General features: G+C 44.8%; 1 protein-coding gene across 2 annotated transcripts in view; it reads left to right on the top strand.

Moving 5' to 3' along the window:
* lias (lipoic acid synthetase) overlaps positions 1–16,935 on the top strand; it is a 55,435-nt gene that overhangs the window by 26,607 nt on the left and 11,893 nt on the right. For both annotated transcript variants that reach the window (XM_070870406.1, XM_070870405.1), the window contains 2 exons: positions 2,259–2,404; positions 3,507–3,577. In XM_070870406.1, coding sequence (XP_070726507.1) covers positions 2,259–2,404; positions 3,507–3,577 — 217 coding nt within the window. The remainder of the gene's footprint in view (positions 1–2,258; positions 2,405–3,506; positions 3,578–16,935) is intronic.

Below are 16,935 nucleotides of genomic sequence, written 5' to 3'. Positions count from 1 at the left end.
AATACAGAGACCAAAACTGTACGCAGTACTCCAGGTGTGGTCTCACCAATACCCAGTACAGTTGTATCAGGACTTCTCTGCTTTTATACTCTATCCCCCTTGCAATAAGGGCCAACCTTCCATTTGCCTTCCTGATTACTTGCTGTACCTACATACTCTCCACTTGCCTGGATGAGTACAGCTCCAACAACACTCAAGAAGCTCGACTTCGTCCAGGACAAAGCAGCCCGCTTGATTGGCACCACCTTAAAAATTAACTCCTTTCACCTCTGGTGCACTGTGGCTGCAGTATGTATCATCTACAAAATGCACGCTTCTTCAACAGCACCTCCCAAACCCGCAACATCTACCACCTAGAAGGATAAGGACAGTAGGCGCATGGGAACGCCATCACCTCTAAGTTCCCCTCCAAGTCACACACCATCCTGACTGAGAAATATATCTCCGTTCCTTCATCATCGCTGGGTCAAAATCCTGGAACTCCCTCCCTAACAGCACTGTGGGAGTACATTCACCACATGGACTGTAGTGGTTCAAGAAGGCAGCTCACCACCACCCTTTCAGGGGCAATAAGAGATGGGCAATAAATACTAGCCTTGCCAGTGACGCCCACATCCCGCGAATGAATTTTTAAAAAAGAGTTCAGTGTGTGGTTGTAGAAGATCATCCACTTTGGATCGAAGACAAATCAGAATATTTTCTTAATAGTGAGAGTGTAGGAGCTGTGAAAGAGCAAAGGGATTCTGGTGTCCTTGTACACAGATCAATAAAAACTAGTGCGCAGTTACAAAAAGTAGTAAGAAAAAGGCTAATGGAATATTAGCCTATATCACGATGGGATTGGATTCAAAAGTGAAGAAGTGATGCTTCAATTGTGTAGGGTCATCTGGAGTTGTTCTGGGCACCACATTTCGGGAAGGATATATTGGCGTTGGAGAGGGTTCAGCATAGATTCACCAGAATGATACTGGGGCCTAGAGAGTTAAATTATGAGGACAGGTTGCATAAACTTGGTTTTATATTCCCTTGAGTTTAGACGGTTGAGGGGACATCTAATAGAGGTCTTTAAAATTATAAAAATATTCCATTGAGTAGATGCAGTGAAATTCTTTTCTCTGGTGGGGTAATCCAGAATGAGGAACTTAAAATTAGAGTTAGGTCATTTAGGAATGAATTCAAGAAGCACTTTTTCACAAATAGGGTAGTGGAAATCTGCAACTCATTTCCCAAAAAGCAGTGGCATTTTCAAGACAGATGATCGATTTTTGTTAAGTAAAGGTATCCAGGGAAATGGTGCTGAGGTGGGTAAATATACTTGAGGGACAGAGAAGCCATAATCTAAATGAATGGTGGAAACAGATTTGAGGGGCTGAATGGCCTACTCCTGTTCCTGTTTTCCTATCATGGCAGGAATGCAAAACTGGAGATTTGGATTTGGAGAGATTTTTGATATTGGGACCGTTTCCAAAAGAGCAGAAAATGCTAAGAATAAAGACTTGCATTTATAAAGCAAGTACGATCACCAGATCTCCCCAAGTGCTTTACAGCCAATAAAGTACTTTTGAAGTGTAGTCACTGTTGTCATGTAGGGACCACGGCAGGCAATATGCATGCAGCAATCTCCCACTAACAGCAATGTGCTAATAGCCAGATAATCTGTTTTTGTGATGTTGATTGAGGGATAAATATTGGCTAGGGCACCGGGGATAACTCCCCTGCACTTAAAAGTACGCCCACCTGCAAAAGCAGATGGGGCCTCAGTTTAACGTCCCATCCAAAAGACGGCACCTCCGACAGTGCAGCGCTCCCTCAGTACTGCACTGGAGTGTCAGCCTTGATTTATGTGCTTAAGTCTCTGGAGTGGGACTTGAACCCACAACCTTATGACTCAGAGGTGAGAGTGCTACCAACTGAACCACAGCTAACACTCAAAGAATAGAATTTTTAAAGATTATGGAGAGTTTTGATATAGTGACTAAGGAAAGGCTATGTGGTCTGGTTGGAGAGTCGGTAACAAGGGCTATCAATTTAAAATTGTCACCAAGAGTGAAGAGAGCGACTAGGAGAAAATTCTTTACACCCAGGGTTGTTGGAGCTTGAAATGCTTGTGCACAGGGAGTGCTTGAGGCAGAGACACTTGCTGCTTCTAAGGGGAAATTGGATAAATATTTGAAGCAGAGAAGATACAAGGCTAACTTATTTTTTCCCTTAATTTGTGGCCACATTAGATGTTCACATGGTTTCATTGAATTTTTTAGGACTGTTCGGGACCCTCGGGCGAAGTTTGACCAATCACTGAGTGTCTTAAAACATGCGAAGAAGGTAAAGCCTAGTCTTCTTTCAAAAACATCCATAATGTTGGGACTAGGCGAGACTGATGAACAGGTGTATGCAACGCTGAAAGGTGAGGGAGAACAAAATAGACAGCTTTCTATAGGAAAGTGTGATGCTTTTCCATTTTCATTTTATTACTTTCAGTTATTTTATTGTTACTAAACTGACATATTTTGGATGTAAATATGCAAGAATTATATCATAATAACATGAAAACTAATTGTTGCTCAGTAACCGCAGATTGATTTTAAAACCACAGAATTTAACTTTGGAGCACAGTTCCTGTAATTTGGATTCTTACCTTAAGTAGTTCACAGTAGTAACAGGATGAGCATTAAACTCTCCCACATATGTGTGTTTCTGTATCTGCAGGTATGTCATTTTGGAGCTTTTAAGCATTGTTCCATTTCTTCTATGTAGACTTTAGGTCAGGATCTGGAGTTCCTAATTACTGAATGTATATTTTACACAATCTTAGTGTCAGCTGTGGCACTCTTGCCTCTGAGTCAGAGAGCATAAAGAAAATCTAGACTGACACTCCAGTGCAGTGCTGAGGGAGCACTGCACTGTCGGAGGTGCCGTCGTTCGGATGAGACAGTAAACCGAGGCCTCATCTGCTCTCAAGTGGACGCAAAAGACCCTATGGCACTATTTCGAAGAAGAGCAGGAGAGTTATCCCCGGTGCCCTGGCCAATATTTATCTTTCAATCAACATAACAAATCATTATCACATTGTTGTTTGTTGGAGCTTGATTGTACGCAAATTGGCTGCTGCATTTCCAACATTACAACAGTGACTACACTCCAAAAGTACTTTATTGGCTGTAAAGTGCTTTGAAATGTCCAGTGGTCATGAAAGGCGTTATATAAATCCAAGGTATTTCTTTCTTTTTACCTATCAGTGTTTTAAATTCAGATTAACAAACCAGTGTTAGCATACTCAATCTAACAACATTTACCTTGCTGGTTAAGCCGGGGTTCTACCTGATCGACAAAATAAATACTGTGACTAGTGCTTAAAAATAAGTAGGTAAACAAGACAAAAAATTAAGATGAGGATAATGGCTGCTTGCAACTATGAAGCAGGAATGCACTAGTCAGAGTTACTAGAACTACAAAACTTTGGTCTCTGGTAATGAGTACAAAGATCATCTTCATGTTCTCTCTCACAGAACTCCGAGAGACTGGTGTGGATTGTGTAACGTTGGGGCAGTACATGCAACCGACAAAACGACATCTAAAGGTAAGGAGGTCAGGGGCAGTATCTGTCCGGCATGCATATTCCACACACTGGGATGAGATTTCTAAATTGTTGTGGCACTCATGACAATTTGAAGCATCATTTTCTGTTACTGTAAGGCCATTTCAATGGGCTGGGACAAGCACCCTGTATTGTTGCTCCATGTCAACTTGGAATGCAACTTTTTTATTGTTAGTTTTTTTTGGTGAGTTCTTGTTCTGATCAACATGATGGATGTCTGTGCTGTGGAATAGCTAACTTTTCTCACTGTTAGCATCAGGAGCTCTCGGGTTAGTTGGCTAGATGCAGAGTAAAGCTCCCTTGACTCTGCCACAGCAATATGCTAAAACTCCAGCCTTAGAAGAACACCTGTTTTTTCATCCTTCATTTCACACATCTTCCATCTCTGTGGCCTCTGAGATTGCAGTTCAGTGGCAAATTGTGGAAAATTTTATGCTGTGTATCTGTATCCAACAAACTGTGGTTGAGATTTCCCATGTTCATTTAAAATAAGAACCCTTTGCAGTCAGCAGACAGAAGATATTTCATCTCACCTATCTAAACTGGAATCAAACCTCAAGTTGCAGAAATAAAAATACATAATTTATGTGTTACAATCGAAAATGAACCAAACAATTTCTACAAATATTTGGTGTCACTTGTCCGTATTTTCAGACCATTATTGACTCTCCCTTCTGCTTAATCAAATTGCTTGACTAATGCTTACAGATCTATTGACCGCGATTTCGGTGGCGAGTCGGGTGCGGCCAGCATTGGTGGCGTGTGGGGAACGCACTCTCTTCTCCAGCCTGCCCTCTCACAGCTATCTTCCTTTGATGGGGCTTGTTAAGCCTGCCCTGCGAGGTTCCTGGCCAATTAGCAGGAAGTGAGTCTGATGACATCATTTGATGTTGCATCATCAACCGGTTCCCTTAAAGGAACCATGGTCACATTCATTTTGACAGTTGTGCTGTCAGTGTTCTGCAGCATTGACGTGCTGCAACCACTGACCGGTACTGCACAAATGAGCAAGGCTGCATCCAGTCTCTCCCATGACTCCCTCCATAGGCTTCTGGAAGGAGTCACAGAACGCAGCGAAGTTCTCTTCTCTTCGCATGGGCAGAGCGATCTCCCCAGGATACCAACACAGCCTGGATGCACATTGCACAGGAGAGCACAAGCAGGGATGTCGTCCGAAAGACCTGGCTGCAGTGGCGCAAACCTTTCATTGACCTCAGTAGATCACAAAACGTTACTGCAAAGCAATACTCAACCCCATCCTGCTATGCCACTTATCATATGCTCATCACTCTGCATTCCCTACCCTACTCCTGCACATCCTTGAACCTTACCTTGCACCTCCACTCATCCATCTCTATCTACATTATCACTTCCCCATCTCATTAGCCACCTCTTACACTCACCCTCATCCTTGTCCAATCATACCAACTAACAACACACAAGAGTAGGCACTTGGGTCATTTAGCCAATGTTCATGTAGAGTTTTTGCTAATAAGAACATAAGCAATAGGAGCAGGAGTAGGCCATACGGCCCCTCGAGCCTGCTCCGCCATTTAATACGATCATGGCTGATCCAATCATGGACACAGGTCTACTTCCCTGCCCGCTCTCCATAACATAGGAACTTAGAAAATAGGTGCAGGAGTAGGCCGTTCAGCCCTTCGAGCCTGCACCGCCATTCAATAAGATCATGGCTGATCGTTCCCTCAGTACCCCTTTCCTGCTTTCTCTCCATACCCCTTGATCCCTTTAGCCGTAAGGGCCATATCTAACTCCCTCTTGAATACATCCAATGAAGTGCCATCAACAACTCTCTGCGGCAGGGAATTCCACAGGTTAACAACTCTTGAGTGAAGAAGTTTCTCCTCATCTCAGTTCTAAATGGCCTACCCCTTATCCTAAGACTGTGTCCCCTGGTTCTGGACTTCCCCAACATCGGGAACAATCTTACACATCTAATCTGTCCAGTCCCGTCAGAATCTTATAGTTTCTATGAGATCCCCTCTCAACCTTCTAAACTTTAGTGTATAAAGGCCCAGTTGATCCAATCTCTCCTCATATGTCAGCCCAGCCATCCCGGGAATCAGTCTGGTGAACCTTTGCTGCACTCCCTCAATAGCAAGAACATCCTTCCTCAGATTAGGAGACCAAAACTGAACACAATACTCCAGGTGAGACCTCACCAAGGCCCTGTACAACTACAGTAAGACCTCCCTGCTCCTATACTCAAATCTCCTAGCTAAGAAGGCCAACATACTATTTGCCTTCTTCACCGCCCGCTGTACCTGCACGCCAACTTTCAATGACTGATGAACCATGATGAACCAGATCTCGTTGCACCTCCCCTTTTCCTAGTCTGCCGCCATTCAGATAATATTTTGCCCTTGAGTTTCTGCCCCCAAAGTGGAAACCCTCACATTTATCCACATTATATTGCATCTGCTATGCATTTGCCCACTCACCTAACCTGTCCACCTCACCTACCCTGTAGCCTCCTAGCATCTTCCTCACAGCTCACACCACCACCCAGTTTAGTGTCATCTGCAAACTTTGAGCTACTACATTCAATTCCTTCATCTAAATCATTAATGTATATAGTAAAGAGCTGGGGTCCCAGCACTGAGCCCTGCGGCACTCCACTAATCAGTGCCTGCCATTCTGCCGTTTATCCCAACTCTCTGCTTCCTGTCTGCTAACCAGTTCTCTATCCACGTCAGTACATTACCCCCAATGCCATGTGCTTTGATTTTGCACACCAATCCTTTGTGTGGGGCCTTGTCAAAAGCCTTTTGAAATTCCAAATACACCACATCCACTGGTTCTCCCTTGTCCACTCTACTAGTTACATCCTCAAAAAATTCTCGAAGATTTGTGAAGCATGATTTCCCTTTCATAAGTCCATGCTGACTTGGACCGATCCTGTCACTGCTTTCCAAATGTGCTGCCATTTCATCCTTAACAATTGATTCCAACATTTTCCCCACTACTGATGTCAGGCTAACCGGCCTATAATTACCCGTTTTCTCTCTCCCTCCCTTTTTAAAAAGTGGTGTTACATTAGCTACCCTCCAGTCCATAGGAACTGATCCAGAGTCGATAGACTGTTGGAAAATGATCACCAGTGCATCCACTATTTCTAGGGCCACTTCCTTAAGTACTCTGGGATGCAGACTATCCGGCCCCGGGGATTTATTGGCCTTCAATCCCATCAATTTCCCTTACACAATTTCCCACCTGATAAGGATATCCTTCAGTTCCTCCTTCTCATTAGACCCTCGATGTCCTAGTACTTCCAGAAGGTTAATTGTGTCTTCATTCGTGAAGACAGAACCAAAGTATTTGTTCAACTGGTCTGCCATTTCTTTGTTCCCCATTATAAATTCACCTGACTCCGACTGCAAGGGACTTACATTGGTCTTCACTAATCTTTTTCTCTTCACATATCTGTAGAAGCTATTGCAGTCAGTTTTTATATTCCCGGCAAGCTTCCTCTCGTACTCTATTTGCCCCCTCTTAATTAAACCTTTTGTCCTCCTCTGCTGAATTCTAAATTTCTCCTAGTCCTCAGGTTTGCTGCTTTTTCTGGCTAATTTATATGCCTCTTTTTTGGATTTAACACTACCCTTAATTTCTCTTGTTAGCCACGGTTGAGCCACCTTCTCCGTTTTATTTTTACTCCAGACAGGGATGTACAATTGCTGAAGTTCATCCATGTGATCTTTAAATGTTTGCCATTGCCTATCCACTGTCAACCCTTTAAGTATCATTTGCCAGTCTATTCTAGCCAATTCACGCCTCAAACCATCCAAGTTACCTTTCCTTAAGTTCAGGACCCTAGTTTCTGAATTACTGTGTCACTCTCCATCTTAATAAAGAATTCTACCATATTATGGTCACTCTTCCCCAAGGGGCCTCGCACAACAAGATTGCTAATTAGTCCTTTCTATTACACATCACCCAGTCTAAAATGGCCAGCTCTCTAGTTGGTTCCTCGACATATTGGTCTCGAAAACTATCCCTAATACACTCCAGGAAATCATCCTCCACAATAACCCTTTATTCCCTTATCGTTTAAGAAACTGTCTATTTCTGTCTTAAATTTATTCAATGTCCCAGCTTCCACAGCTCTCTGAGGCAGCGAATTACACAGATCCACAATCCTCAGGGAAGAAATTTCTCCTCATCTCAGTTTTAAATGGGTGGCCCCTTATTCTAAGATTATGCCCTCTAGTTCTAGTCTCCCCCATCAGTGGAAACATCCTCTCTGCATCCACCTTGTCAAGCCCCCTCAATCTTATACGTTTCGATACGTTCACCTCTCATTCTTCTGAATTCCAATGAGTAGAGGCCCAACCTACTCATCCTTTCTTCATAAGTCAACCCCCTCATCCCCGGAATCAACCTAGTGAACCTTCTCTGAACTGCCTCCAAAGCAAGTATATCCTTTTGTAAATATGGAAACCAAAACTGCACGCAGTATTCCAGGTGTGGCCTCACCAATACCCTGTACAACTGTATCAAGACTTCCCTGCTTTTATACTCCATCCCCTTTGCAATATAGACTAAGATTCGATTGGCCTTCCTGATCACTTGCTGTACCTGCATACTAACCTTTTGTGTTTCATGCACAAGTACCCCTAGGTCCTGCTGTACTGCAGCACTTTGCAATCTTTCTCCATTTAAATACTAACTTGCTCTTTGATTTTTTTTCTGCCAAAGTGCATGACCTCATACTTTCCAACATTATACTCCATCTGCCAAATTTTTGCCCACTCACTTAGCCTGTCTATGTCCTTTTGCAGATTTTTTGTGTTCTCCTCACACATTGTGTTATCAAACATTGAAATCTTTATGTTGAAGACTTTGTGTTCTTGGACAGATTTGTGTGCACCTTTGGAAGTGGCTTAGTTGAGTTGTAGTGAATGGTTAGACATAAGGGTACCCTGCACAATGGTGATGAATGTGAAAGGAATGGCTTGGGTATTGCATGGATGCTTTATGGTGCTGGTGTGGGGTGATGCCAACCTGGCGCATCATGTGGCAGCCAGGGTGCACAGCGTCAAGTGAAATAAATGTGAGGCCATCCCTGGCCTCATGGGCAGCACTGTGGGCGGGTGCTGATGCCCTGTGTACTGTACAGCATCAGGTGATTACCAGAGAAGGTTGGTGCTGGTGTGTTTAGTGATGCTGGTGTTGGGGCTGATCGTGGTGGGATTCTGAGGACCAAGATGAGATTTTTTCCAAGGGCACTGATGCTGCTGGAAAAGATGGCAGGTGAAGTTGAAATGACAGAAGCGATCTGTCAGTGGTGAGAGTGGTTGCTCCAAGGAGGTGACCGTGAATAGAGAGTTCACTCAAACACTTCCAAACTGCATACAGCTCAAAAGTTTCTTCCAAATCCTGAAGGCTTCAGCTTCTGACATTTGAAAGTGAACAGCTGTAAAATGGTAGCTTTTATACCACTTCTGCAGTTGTCAACTAGCCAAAGCAATAGAGTCAATGAGAACCCGACTCCACTTACCTTGCTTGTTCCCTGAGAGACAGCAAACTCGTCAAAAAGTTAGTAAAATTGTAAGTGCCTGCTTTTAATCCTCTTAAATAGCATTAGACTACATGTTAAGTACTTTACTTAACTGGCCCGTCGCTTGGTATCAGATCTGCGATCCGCACGCAGATCGGACAGTTGAAAGACTGACACAGAGTAGGGTTCAGAGCAAGATCCCGACCCACTGTTGCAGGGTGAGAAGATTTCTGCCATTGTGTGGGCCAAATGGTTTCAGAAAAGAGCTTAAAAACAAAGGGGAATTCATCTGTGTAATAACCATAGAAACTTACAGTGCAGAAGGAGGCCATTTCGGTCTATCGTTTCCGCGCCGGCCGACAAAGAGCTGCACGACCCTTGGTCAGCAGCCCTAAAGGTTACATATAAACCTATGAACAATGACGGAAAAGTAAAGAGCACCCAGCCCAACCAGTCCGCCTCACACAACTGCGACACCCCTTATACTGAAACATTCTACATCCATCCCATAAGTAACAGCTTTTAATGTTACAAGTTAAATATTTCATTAATCTTTTCTCTTGTATATATATTTTTCTATAACTATAAAACTCGTTTTAACTTTGTTCAGGAAAAGAAACTACTGATATGTTATCTGTAGACTATAAAAAATGACTGCTGTCTGCTTCACTATGTCCTTGGGAAAAGCCATGTTTTATATGTAGTTGCTAACCTAATTTGCAACTTGACGATAGTGACTTCTATCCAAGCAACAGAAAAGCAGACAGAATATGCCTGGACAATGATGCTTTTGACATCACTCAAAAACTAGAGAGATATAAGCAGCAGTCCCATTGAAGCAAGCCTGGAACTTCTATATTTATGCAATTATCCAAAAAGATCATGCATGAAATGAAAAGGGATGAGAAAAATAACACAGTGAAGCAGATAGCAGTCATTTTATAATGAAATGTTTGTGACAGAACTGAAGTGTCTTTTACTGAAAGGCACACAGTGGATTGTAATTGATTAATTGAGGGATCTTGCATGCCAGAACGGCTTTCTTAAATATACGGTGCCTTAACTATATATGCAGAGTTTTATTTTCTCCAACAGCTGTTCAAAAGTATATCAGTGGAAGGCAGCAGCAGCCAAGTTTATGGCACCAGGGGTGGCTCTGCTGCACAGGAGGGCAGGAAAAAGAGTGGGAGAGCTATAGTGGTCAGGGATTCTATTGCAAGGGGAATAGATAGGCGTTTCTGCGGCGCAATCGAGACTCCAGGATGTGTTGCCTCCCTGGCGCAAGGGTCAAGGATGTCTCGGAGCGGCTGCAGGGCATTCTGGAGGGGAAGGGTGAACAGCCAGTTGTCATAGTGCATATAGGTACCAACAATATAGGTAAAAAAACAGGGTGAGGTCCTACAAGCTGAATTTAGGGAGCTAGGAGTTAAATTTAAAAAGTAGGACCTCAAAGGTAGTAATCTCAGAATTTGCTAGTCAGAGTAGGAATAGCAGGATAGTTAAGGTGAATACGTGGCTTGAGGAATGGTGTAAGGGGGAGGGATTCAAATTCCTGGAACATTGGAACCGATTCTGGGGGAGGTGGGACCAGTACAAACCGGATGGTCTGCACCTGGGCAGGACTGGAACTGATGTCCTAGCGGGAGTGCTTGCTAGTGCTGCTGGGGAGGGTTTAAACTAATATGGCAGGGGGATGGGAATCTATGCAGGGAGACAAAGGGAAGTAAAATGGGGGTAGAAGCAAAAGGTAGAAAGGAGATAAGGAAAAGTGGAGGACAGAGAAATCAAAGGCAAAAATCCAAAAGGGCCACATTACAGCATAATTCTAAAAGGACAAAGAGTGTTTAAAAAAAAACACCTAAAGGCTCTGTGTCTCAATGCGAGGAGCATTCGTAATAAGGTGGATGAATTAACTGCGCAGATAGCTGTTAATGGATATGATGTAATTGGGATTACGGAGACATGGCTCCAGGGTGACCAATATTGGGAACTCAATATCCAGGGGTATTCAATATTCAGGAAGGATAGACAGAAAGGAAGAGGAGGTGCGGTAGCGTTGCTGGTTAAAGAGGAGATTAACGCAATAGTAAGGGAGGACATTAGCTTGGATGATGTGGAATCTGTATGGGTAGAGCTGCGGAACACTAAAGGGCAGAAAACGCTAGTGGGAGTTGTGTACAGACCACCAAACAGTAGTAGTGAGGTTGGGGATGGCATCAAACAGGAAATTAGGGATGCGTGCAATAAAGGTACAGCAGTTATCATGGGTGATTTTAATCTACATATAGATTGGGCTTACCAAACTGGTAGCAATATGGTGGAGGAGGATTTCCTGGAGTATATAAGGGATGGTTTTCGAGATCAATATGTCGAGGAATGGCAGGCAGTGACTAGTGGAGTGCCGCAAGGTTCTGTGCTGGGGCCCCAGCTGTTTACATTGTACATTAATGATTTAGACGAGGGGATTAAATGCAGTATCTCCAAATTTGCGGATGATACTAAGTTGGGTGGCAGTGTGAGCTGCGAGGAGGATGCTATTAGGCTGCAGAGTGACTTGGATAGATTAGGTGAGTGGGCAAATGCATGGCAGATGAAGTATAATGTGGATAAATGTGAGGTTATCCACTTTGGTGGTAAAAACAGAGAGACAGACTATTATCTGAATGGTGACAGATTAGGAAAAGGGAAGGTGCAACGAGACCTGGGTGTCATGGTACATCAGTCATTGAAGGTTGGCATGCAGGTACAGCAGGCGGTTAAGAAAGCAAATGGCATGTTGGCCTTCATAGCGAGGGGATTTGAATACAGGGGCAGGGAGGTGTTGCTACAGTTGTACAGGGCCTTGGTGAGGCCACACCTGGAGTATTGTGTACAGTTTTGATCTCCTAACTTGAGGAAGGACATTCTTGCTATTGAGCGAGTGCAGCGAAGGTTCACCAGACTGATTCCCGGGATGGCGGGACTGACCTATCAAGAAAGATTGGATCAACTGGGCTTGTATTGACTGGAGTTCAGAAGAATGAGAGGGGACCTCATAGAAACGTTTAAAATTCTGACGGGTTTAGACAGGTTAGATGCAGAAAGAATGTTCCCAATGTTGGGGAAGTCCAGAACCAGGGGTCACAGTCTGAGGATAAGGGGTAAGCCATTTAGGACCGAGATGAGGAGAAACTTCTTCACCCAGAGAGTGGTGAACCTGTGGAATTCTCTACCACAGAAAGTAGTTGAGGCCAATTCACTAAATATATTCAAAAGGGAGTTAGATGAAGTCCTTACTACTCGGGGGATCAAGGGTTATGGCGAGAAAGCAGGAAGGGGGTACTGAAGTTTCATGTTCAACCATGAACTCATTGAATGGCGGTGCAGGCTAGAAGGGCTGAATGGCCTGCTCCTGCACCTATTTTCTATGTTTCTATGTTCTATGTTTCTATGAACCAACTAGAGATTTGGCCATCCTAGACTGGGTGTTGTGTAATAAGAGAGGATTAATTAGCAATCTTGTTGTGCGAGGCCCCTTGGGGAAGAGTGACCATAATATGGTGCAATTCTTCATTAAGATGGAGAGTGACACAGATAATTCAGAGAATAGGGTCCTGAACTTAAAGAAAGGTAACTTCGATGGTATGAGACGTGAACTGGCTAGGATAGACTGGCGAATGATACTTAAAGGGTTGACAGTGGATAGGCAATGGCAGACATTTAAAGATCACATGGCTGAACTTCAACAATTGTACATCCCTGTCTGGCGTAAAAATAAAAAGGGGAAGGTGGCTAACAAGGGAAATTAGGGATAGTGTTAAATCCAAGGAAGAGGCATGGAAATTGGCCAGAAAAAGCAGCAAACCTGAGGACTGGGAGAAATTTAGAATTCAGCAGAGGAGGACAAAGAGTTTAGTTAGGAGGGGGAAAATAGAGTATGAGAGTAAGCTTGCAGGGAACATAAAAACTGACTGAAAAAGCTTCTATAGATATGTGAAGAGAAAAAGATTAGTGAAGACAAATGTAGGTCCATTGCAGTCAGAATCAGGTGAATTTATAATGGGGAACAAAGAAATGGCAGACCAATTGAACAAATACTTTGGTTCTGTCTTCACTAAGGAAGACACAAATAACCTTCTGGAAATACTAGGGGACCGAGGGTCTAGCGAGAAGGAGGAACTGAAGGAAATCCTTATTAGTCAGAAAATTGTGTTAGGGAAATTGATGGGATTGAAGGCCGATAAATCCCCAGGGCCTGATAGACTGCAAAACAGAGTACTTAAAGAAGTGGCCCTAAAAATAGTGGATGCATTGGTGGTCATTTTCCAACATTCTGTAAACTCTGGATCAGTTCCTATGGATTGGAGGGTAGCTAATGTAACCCCACTTTTTAAAAAAGGAGGGAGAGAGAAAACACGGAATTAGAGACCGGTTAGCCTGATATCGATAGTGGGGAAAATGTTGGAATCAATTATTAAAGATGAAATAGCAGCGCATTTGGAAAGCAGTGACAGGATCGGTCCAAGTCAGCATAGATTTATGAAAGGGAAATGATGCTTGACAAATCTTCCAGAAATTTTTTGAGGATGTAACTAGTAGAGTGGATAATGGAGAACCAGTGGATGTGATGTATTTGGACTTTCAAAAGGCTTTTGACAAGTTCCCACACAAGAGATTAGTGTGCAAAAGTAAAGCACATGGTATTGGAGGTAATGTATTGACGTGGATAGAGAACTGGTTGGCAGACAGGAAGCAGAGAGTTGGGATAAACGTGTTCTTTTCAGAATGGCAGACAGTGACTAGTGGGGTACCGCAAGGTTCAGTGCTGGGACTCCAGCTATTTACAATATACATTAATGATTTGGATGAAGGAATTGAATGTAATATCTCCAAGTTTGCAGATGACACTAAGCTGGGTGGCAGTGTGGGCCGTGAGGAGGATGCTAAGAGGCTGCAGGGTGACTTGGACAAGTTAGGTGAGTGGGCAAATGCATGGCAGATGCAGTATAATGTGGATAAATGTGAGGTTATCCACTTTGGTGGCAAAAACAGGAAGGCAGAATATTATCTGAATGGTGACAGATTAGGAAAAGGGGAGGTGCAACGAGACCTGGGTGTCATGGTACATCAGTCATTGAAAGTTGGCATGCAGGTACAGCAGGCTGTGAAGGCAGCAAATGACATGTTGGCCTTCACAGCGAGAGGATTTGAGTATAGGAGCAGGGAGGTCTTACTGCTGTTGTACAAGGCCTTGATGAGGCCACACCTTGAATATTGTGTACAGTTTTGGTCTCCTAATCTGAGGAAGGACATTCTTGCTATTGAGGGAGTGCAGCAAAGGTTCACCAGACTGATTTCTGGGATGGCAGGACTGACCTATGAAGAAAGACTGGATTGACTAGGCTTATATGCACTGGAATTTAGAAGAATGAGAGGGGATCTCATAGAAACATATAAAATTCTGACGGGATTGGACAGGTTAGATGCAGGAAGAATGTTCCCGATGTTGGGGAAGTCCAGAACCAGGGGTCACAGTCTAAGGGTAAGGGGTAAGCCATTTAGGACTGAGCTGAGGAGAAACTTCTTCACTCAGAGAATTGTGAACCTGTGGAATTCTCTACTACAGAAGTTGTTGAGGCCAGTTCATTATATATATTCAAAAGGGAGTTAGATGTGGCCCTTACGGCTAAAGGGATCAAGGGGTATGGAGAAAAAGCAGGAATGGGGTACTGAAGTTGCATGATCAGCCATGATCATATTGAATGGTGGTGCAGGCTCGAAGGGCCGAATGGCCTACTCCTGCACCTATTTTCTATGTGTCATATTATTTCTAATATTTGCGATGAGGTAAGATGCTAATATAGTATTTTAAGTACAAGAATATTGTGGTAAAGGAATACAAGAGGAAAAAAAAACCTGTTGCCTGCCTTTTTCTCCTGACAGGTGAGATATGCAGTACTATGCATCACTTTCTTTTCATGTGATGCTGTCCTACTGTGAGTGGCACACATGATGATTGCAATAAATGGCAAAAGGAGCTTTAGCAAAATAAACAAACCCACGTGCAAAACAGAATTGTGTATGTATGTACACCTCTATGTATTGGGACATTGGAAGAGGACAGTAAAAGTATGTTTATGTGTATGTACTAGACGCATGCAGCAGAGCGTGGTCTCCAATCATCTTGGATCCCCTCGCCAATGCACCAAGACGTTGGTCTGTCAAGCCCGTGTGGCGGCTGGTGTGAAACGGCCACCCCACATTAAAAGAATTCATGCACAGGCATCTTCCACCACTTAAAATGAAGTTCGGGACCGGGAACGTCAGGACCCTCATGGACAGCACCTGTGACAAAGACTGTAGGTACCGCATCGGAAACATCAGTCACCTGAGAACTCATTTTTCGTGTGGAAGCAAGTCATCCTCGACTCCGAGGGACTGCCTAAGAAGAGACTATAAACAAGAAATTACAACATTTTTCCTATTTATATAAAATTGTACTACATTGGGCCCAAGTTTCCACATTATTTGCGCCTGATTTTTAGGAGCAACTGGTGGAGAACGGACTATCTTAGAAATCGCAATTCTCCGCATTTTTTTTTCTGCATTTCTAGTCAGGTAGAACAGTTCCACTTTGGAACAGAATTTTTTCTTCAAAAGGGGGCGTGTCCGGCCACTGACGCCTGATTTCAAAGTTTCCACAGTGAAAACGTATTCCAAACTAACTTAGAATGGAGCAAGTGAAGATTTTTGTTGAACTAAAAAAACCTGTTCTACACATTAAAAAAATCAGGCGCAGGTTACAAATTAGGCGTCCAGAACGAGGTGAGGGGGGAGGGGGGGGAAGGGAAGTCATTAAATTCTGTAATAAATCCTTATTTATACTTATACAAATAAATCCAACCTGAATAAACATTTATAAGCAAAGAAAAGATTAAATAAACCATCTTCCTATCTGTGTGAAAGTGCTTCAGGCAGGCCTTTCGGGACCGAAGGCTGAACGGGCCGGCCCGAGACTTCGGGCAGGGCCCGTCCCCAGCACCAGATTTACAGGTAGGTGGCGTTGGGTCAGGTCAGAGAGGTTCGGTTCGGTTTGGGTCGGGGGGAGGGAGGGAGAGAGAGGGGGGGAGGGAGGGAGAGAGGGGGGAGGGAGGGAGAGAGAGGGAGGGAGGGGGGGGGAGGTCAGGTCGGGGAGGGGGAGGTCAGGTCGGGGAGGGGGAGGTCAGGTCAGAACCAGTCCGGGGGCAGAGGGGGGGGAGCGGGAGTCGGGTCGGGTCCAGTCGGTGGGGGGGCAGGAGCAGGAGCGCTGGTCGGGTCGGGTCCAGTCGGGGTGGGGGGGGGGGCGGAGCGGGAGCGGGAGTCGGGTCGGGTCCAGGGGGTGGTCGGGTCGGGGGGCGGGAGCGCGGGTTGGGTCGGGTCCAGTCGGGTGGGGTGGGGAGCAGAGCGCGGGTCGGGTCGGGGGGGGGGGGTGGAGCGGGAGTCGGGCCGGGTCCGGTCCGGGGGGGAGCGGGGGTCGGGTCGGGTCCGGAGGCAAGGGGGGGGAGTGGGTGTCGGGTCTGGTCAGGTGGGGGAGCAGGAGCTGCCGTGGGAGGAGCCTTATTCACGCAGCCCCAGTGAGGCCATTCGGCCAGGGCTAGGGGCTGCGTGCTTTGGGCCCCTCCCACACAGTTTCGGGCGCCTGGAGCTACTGCACTTGCATGCCCACTGTAGCGCGCATTTGCAGAGGCCCCGGCACTGTTTTCAGCGCAGGGTCCTGGCTCTGCCCCCCCCACAGCTCGTGCTGCGCTGCGCCGAGGGCCAGAGGACCTGCAGGGAGGTGGAGAATACGGAGGATTTTTTT

This window comes from Pristiophorus japonicus, chromosome 2 (genome assembly GCF_044704955.1).
Source record: "Pristiophorus japonicus isolate sPriJap1 chromosome 2, sPriJap1.hap1, whole genome shotgun sequence".
Taxonomy (NCBI): domain Eukaryota; kingdom Metazoa; phylum Chordata; class Chondrichthyes; family Pristiophoridae; genus Pristiophorus; species Pristiophorus japonicus.
The sequence above is the reverse complement of the archived record's forward strand: the minus strand, read 5'-3'. Positions and strand labels throughout refer to the sequence as shown.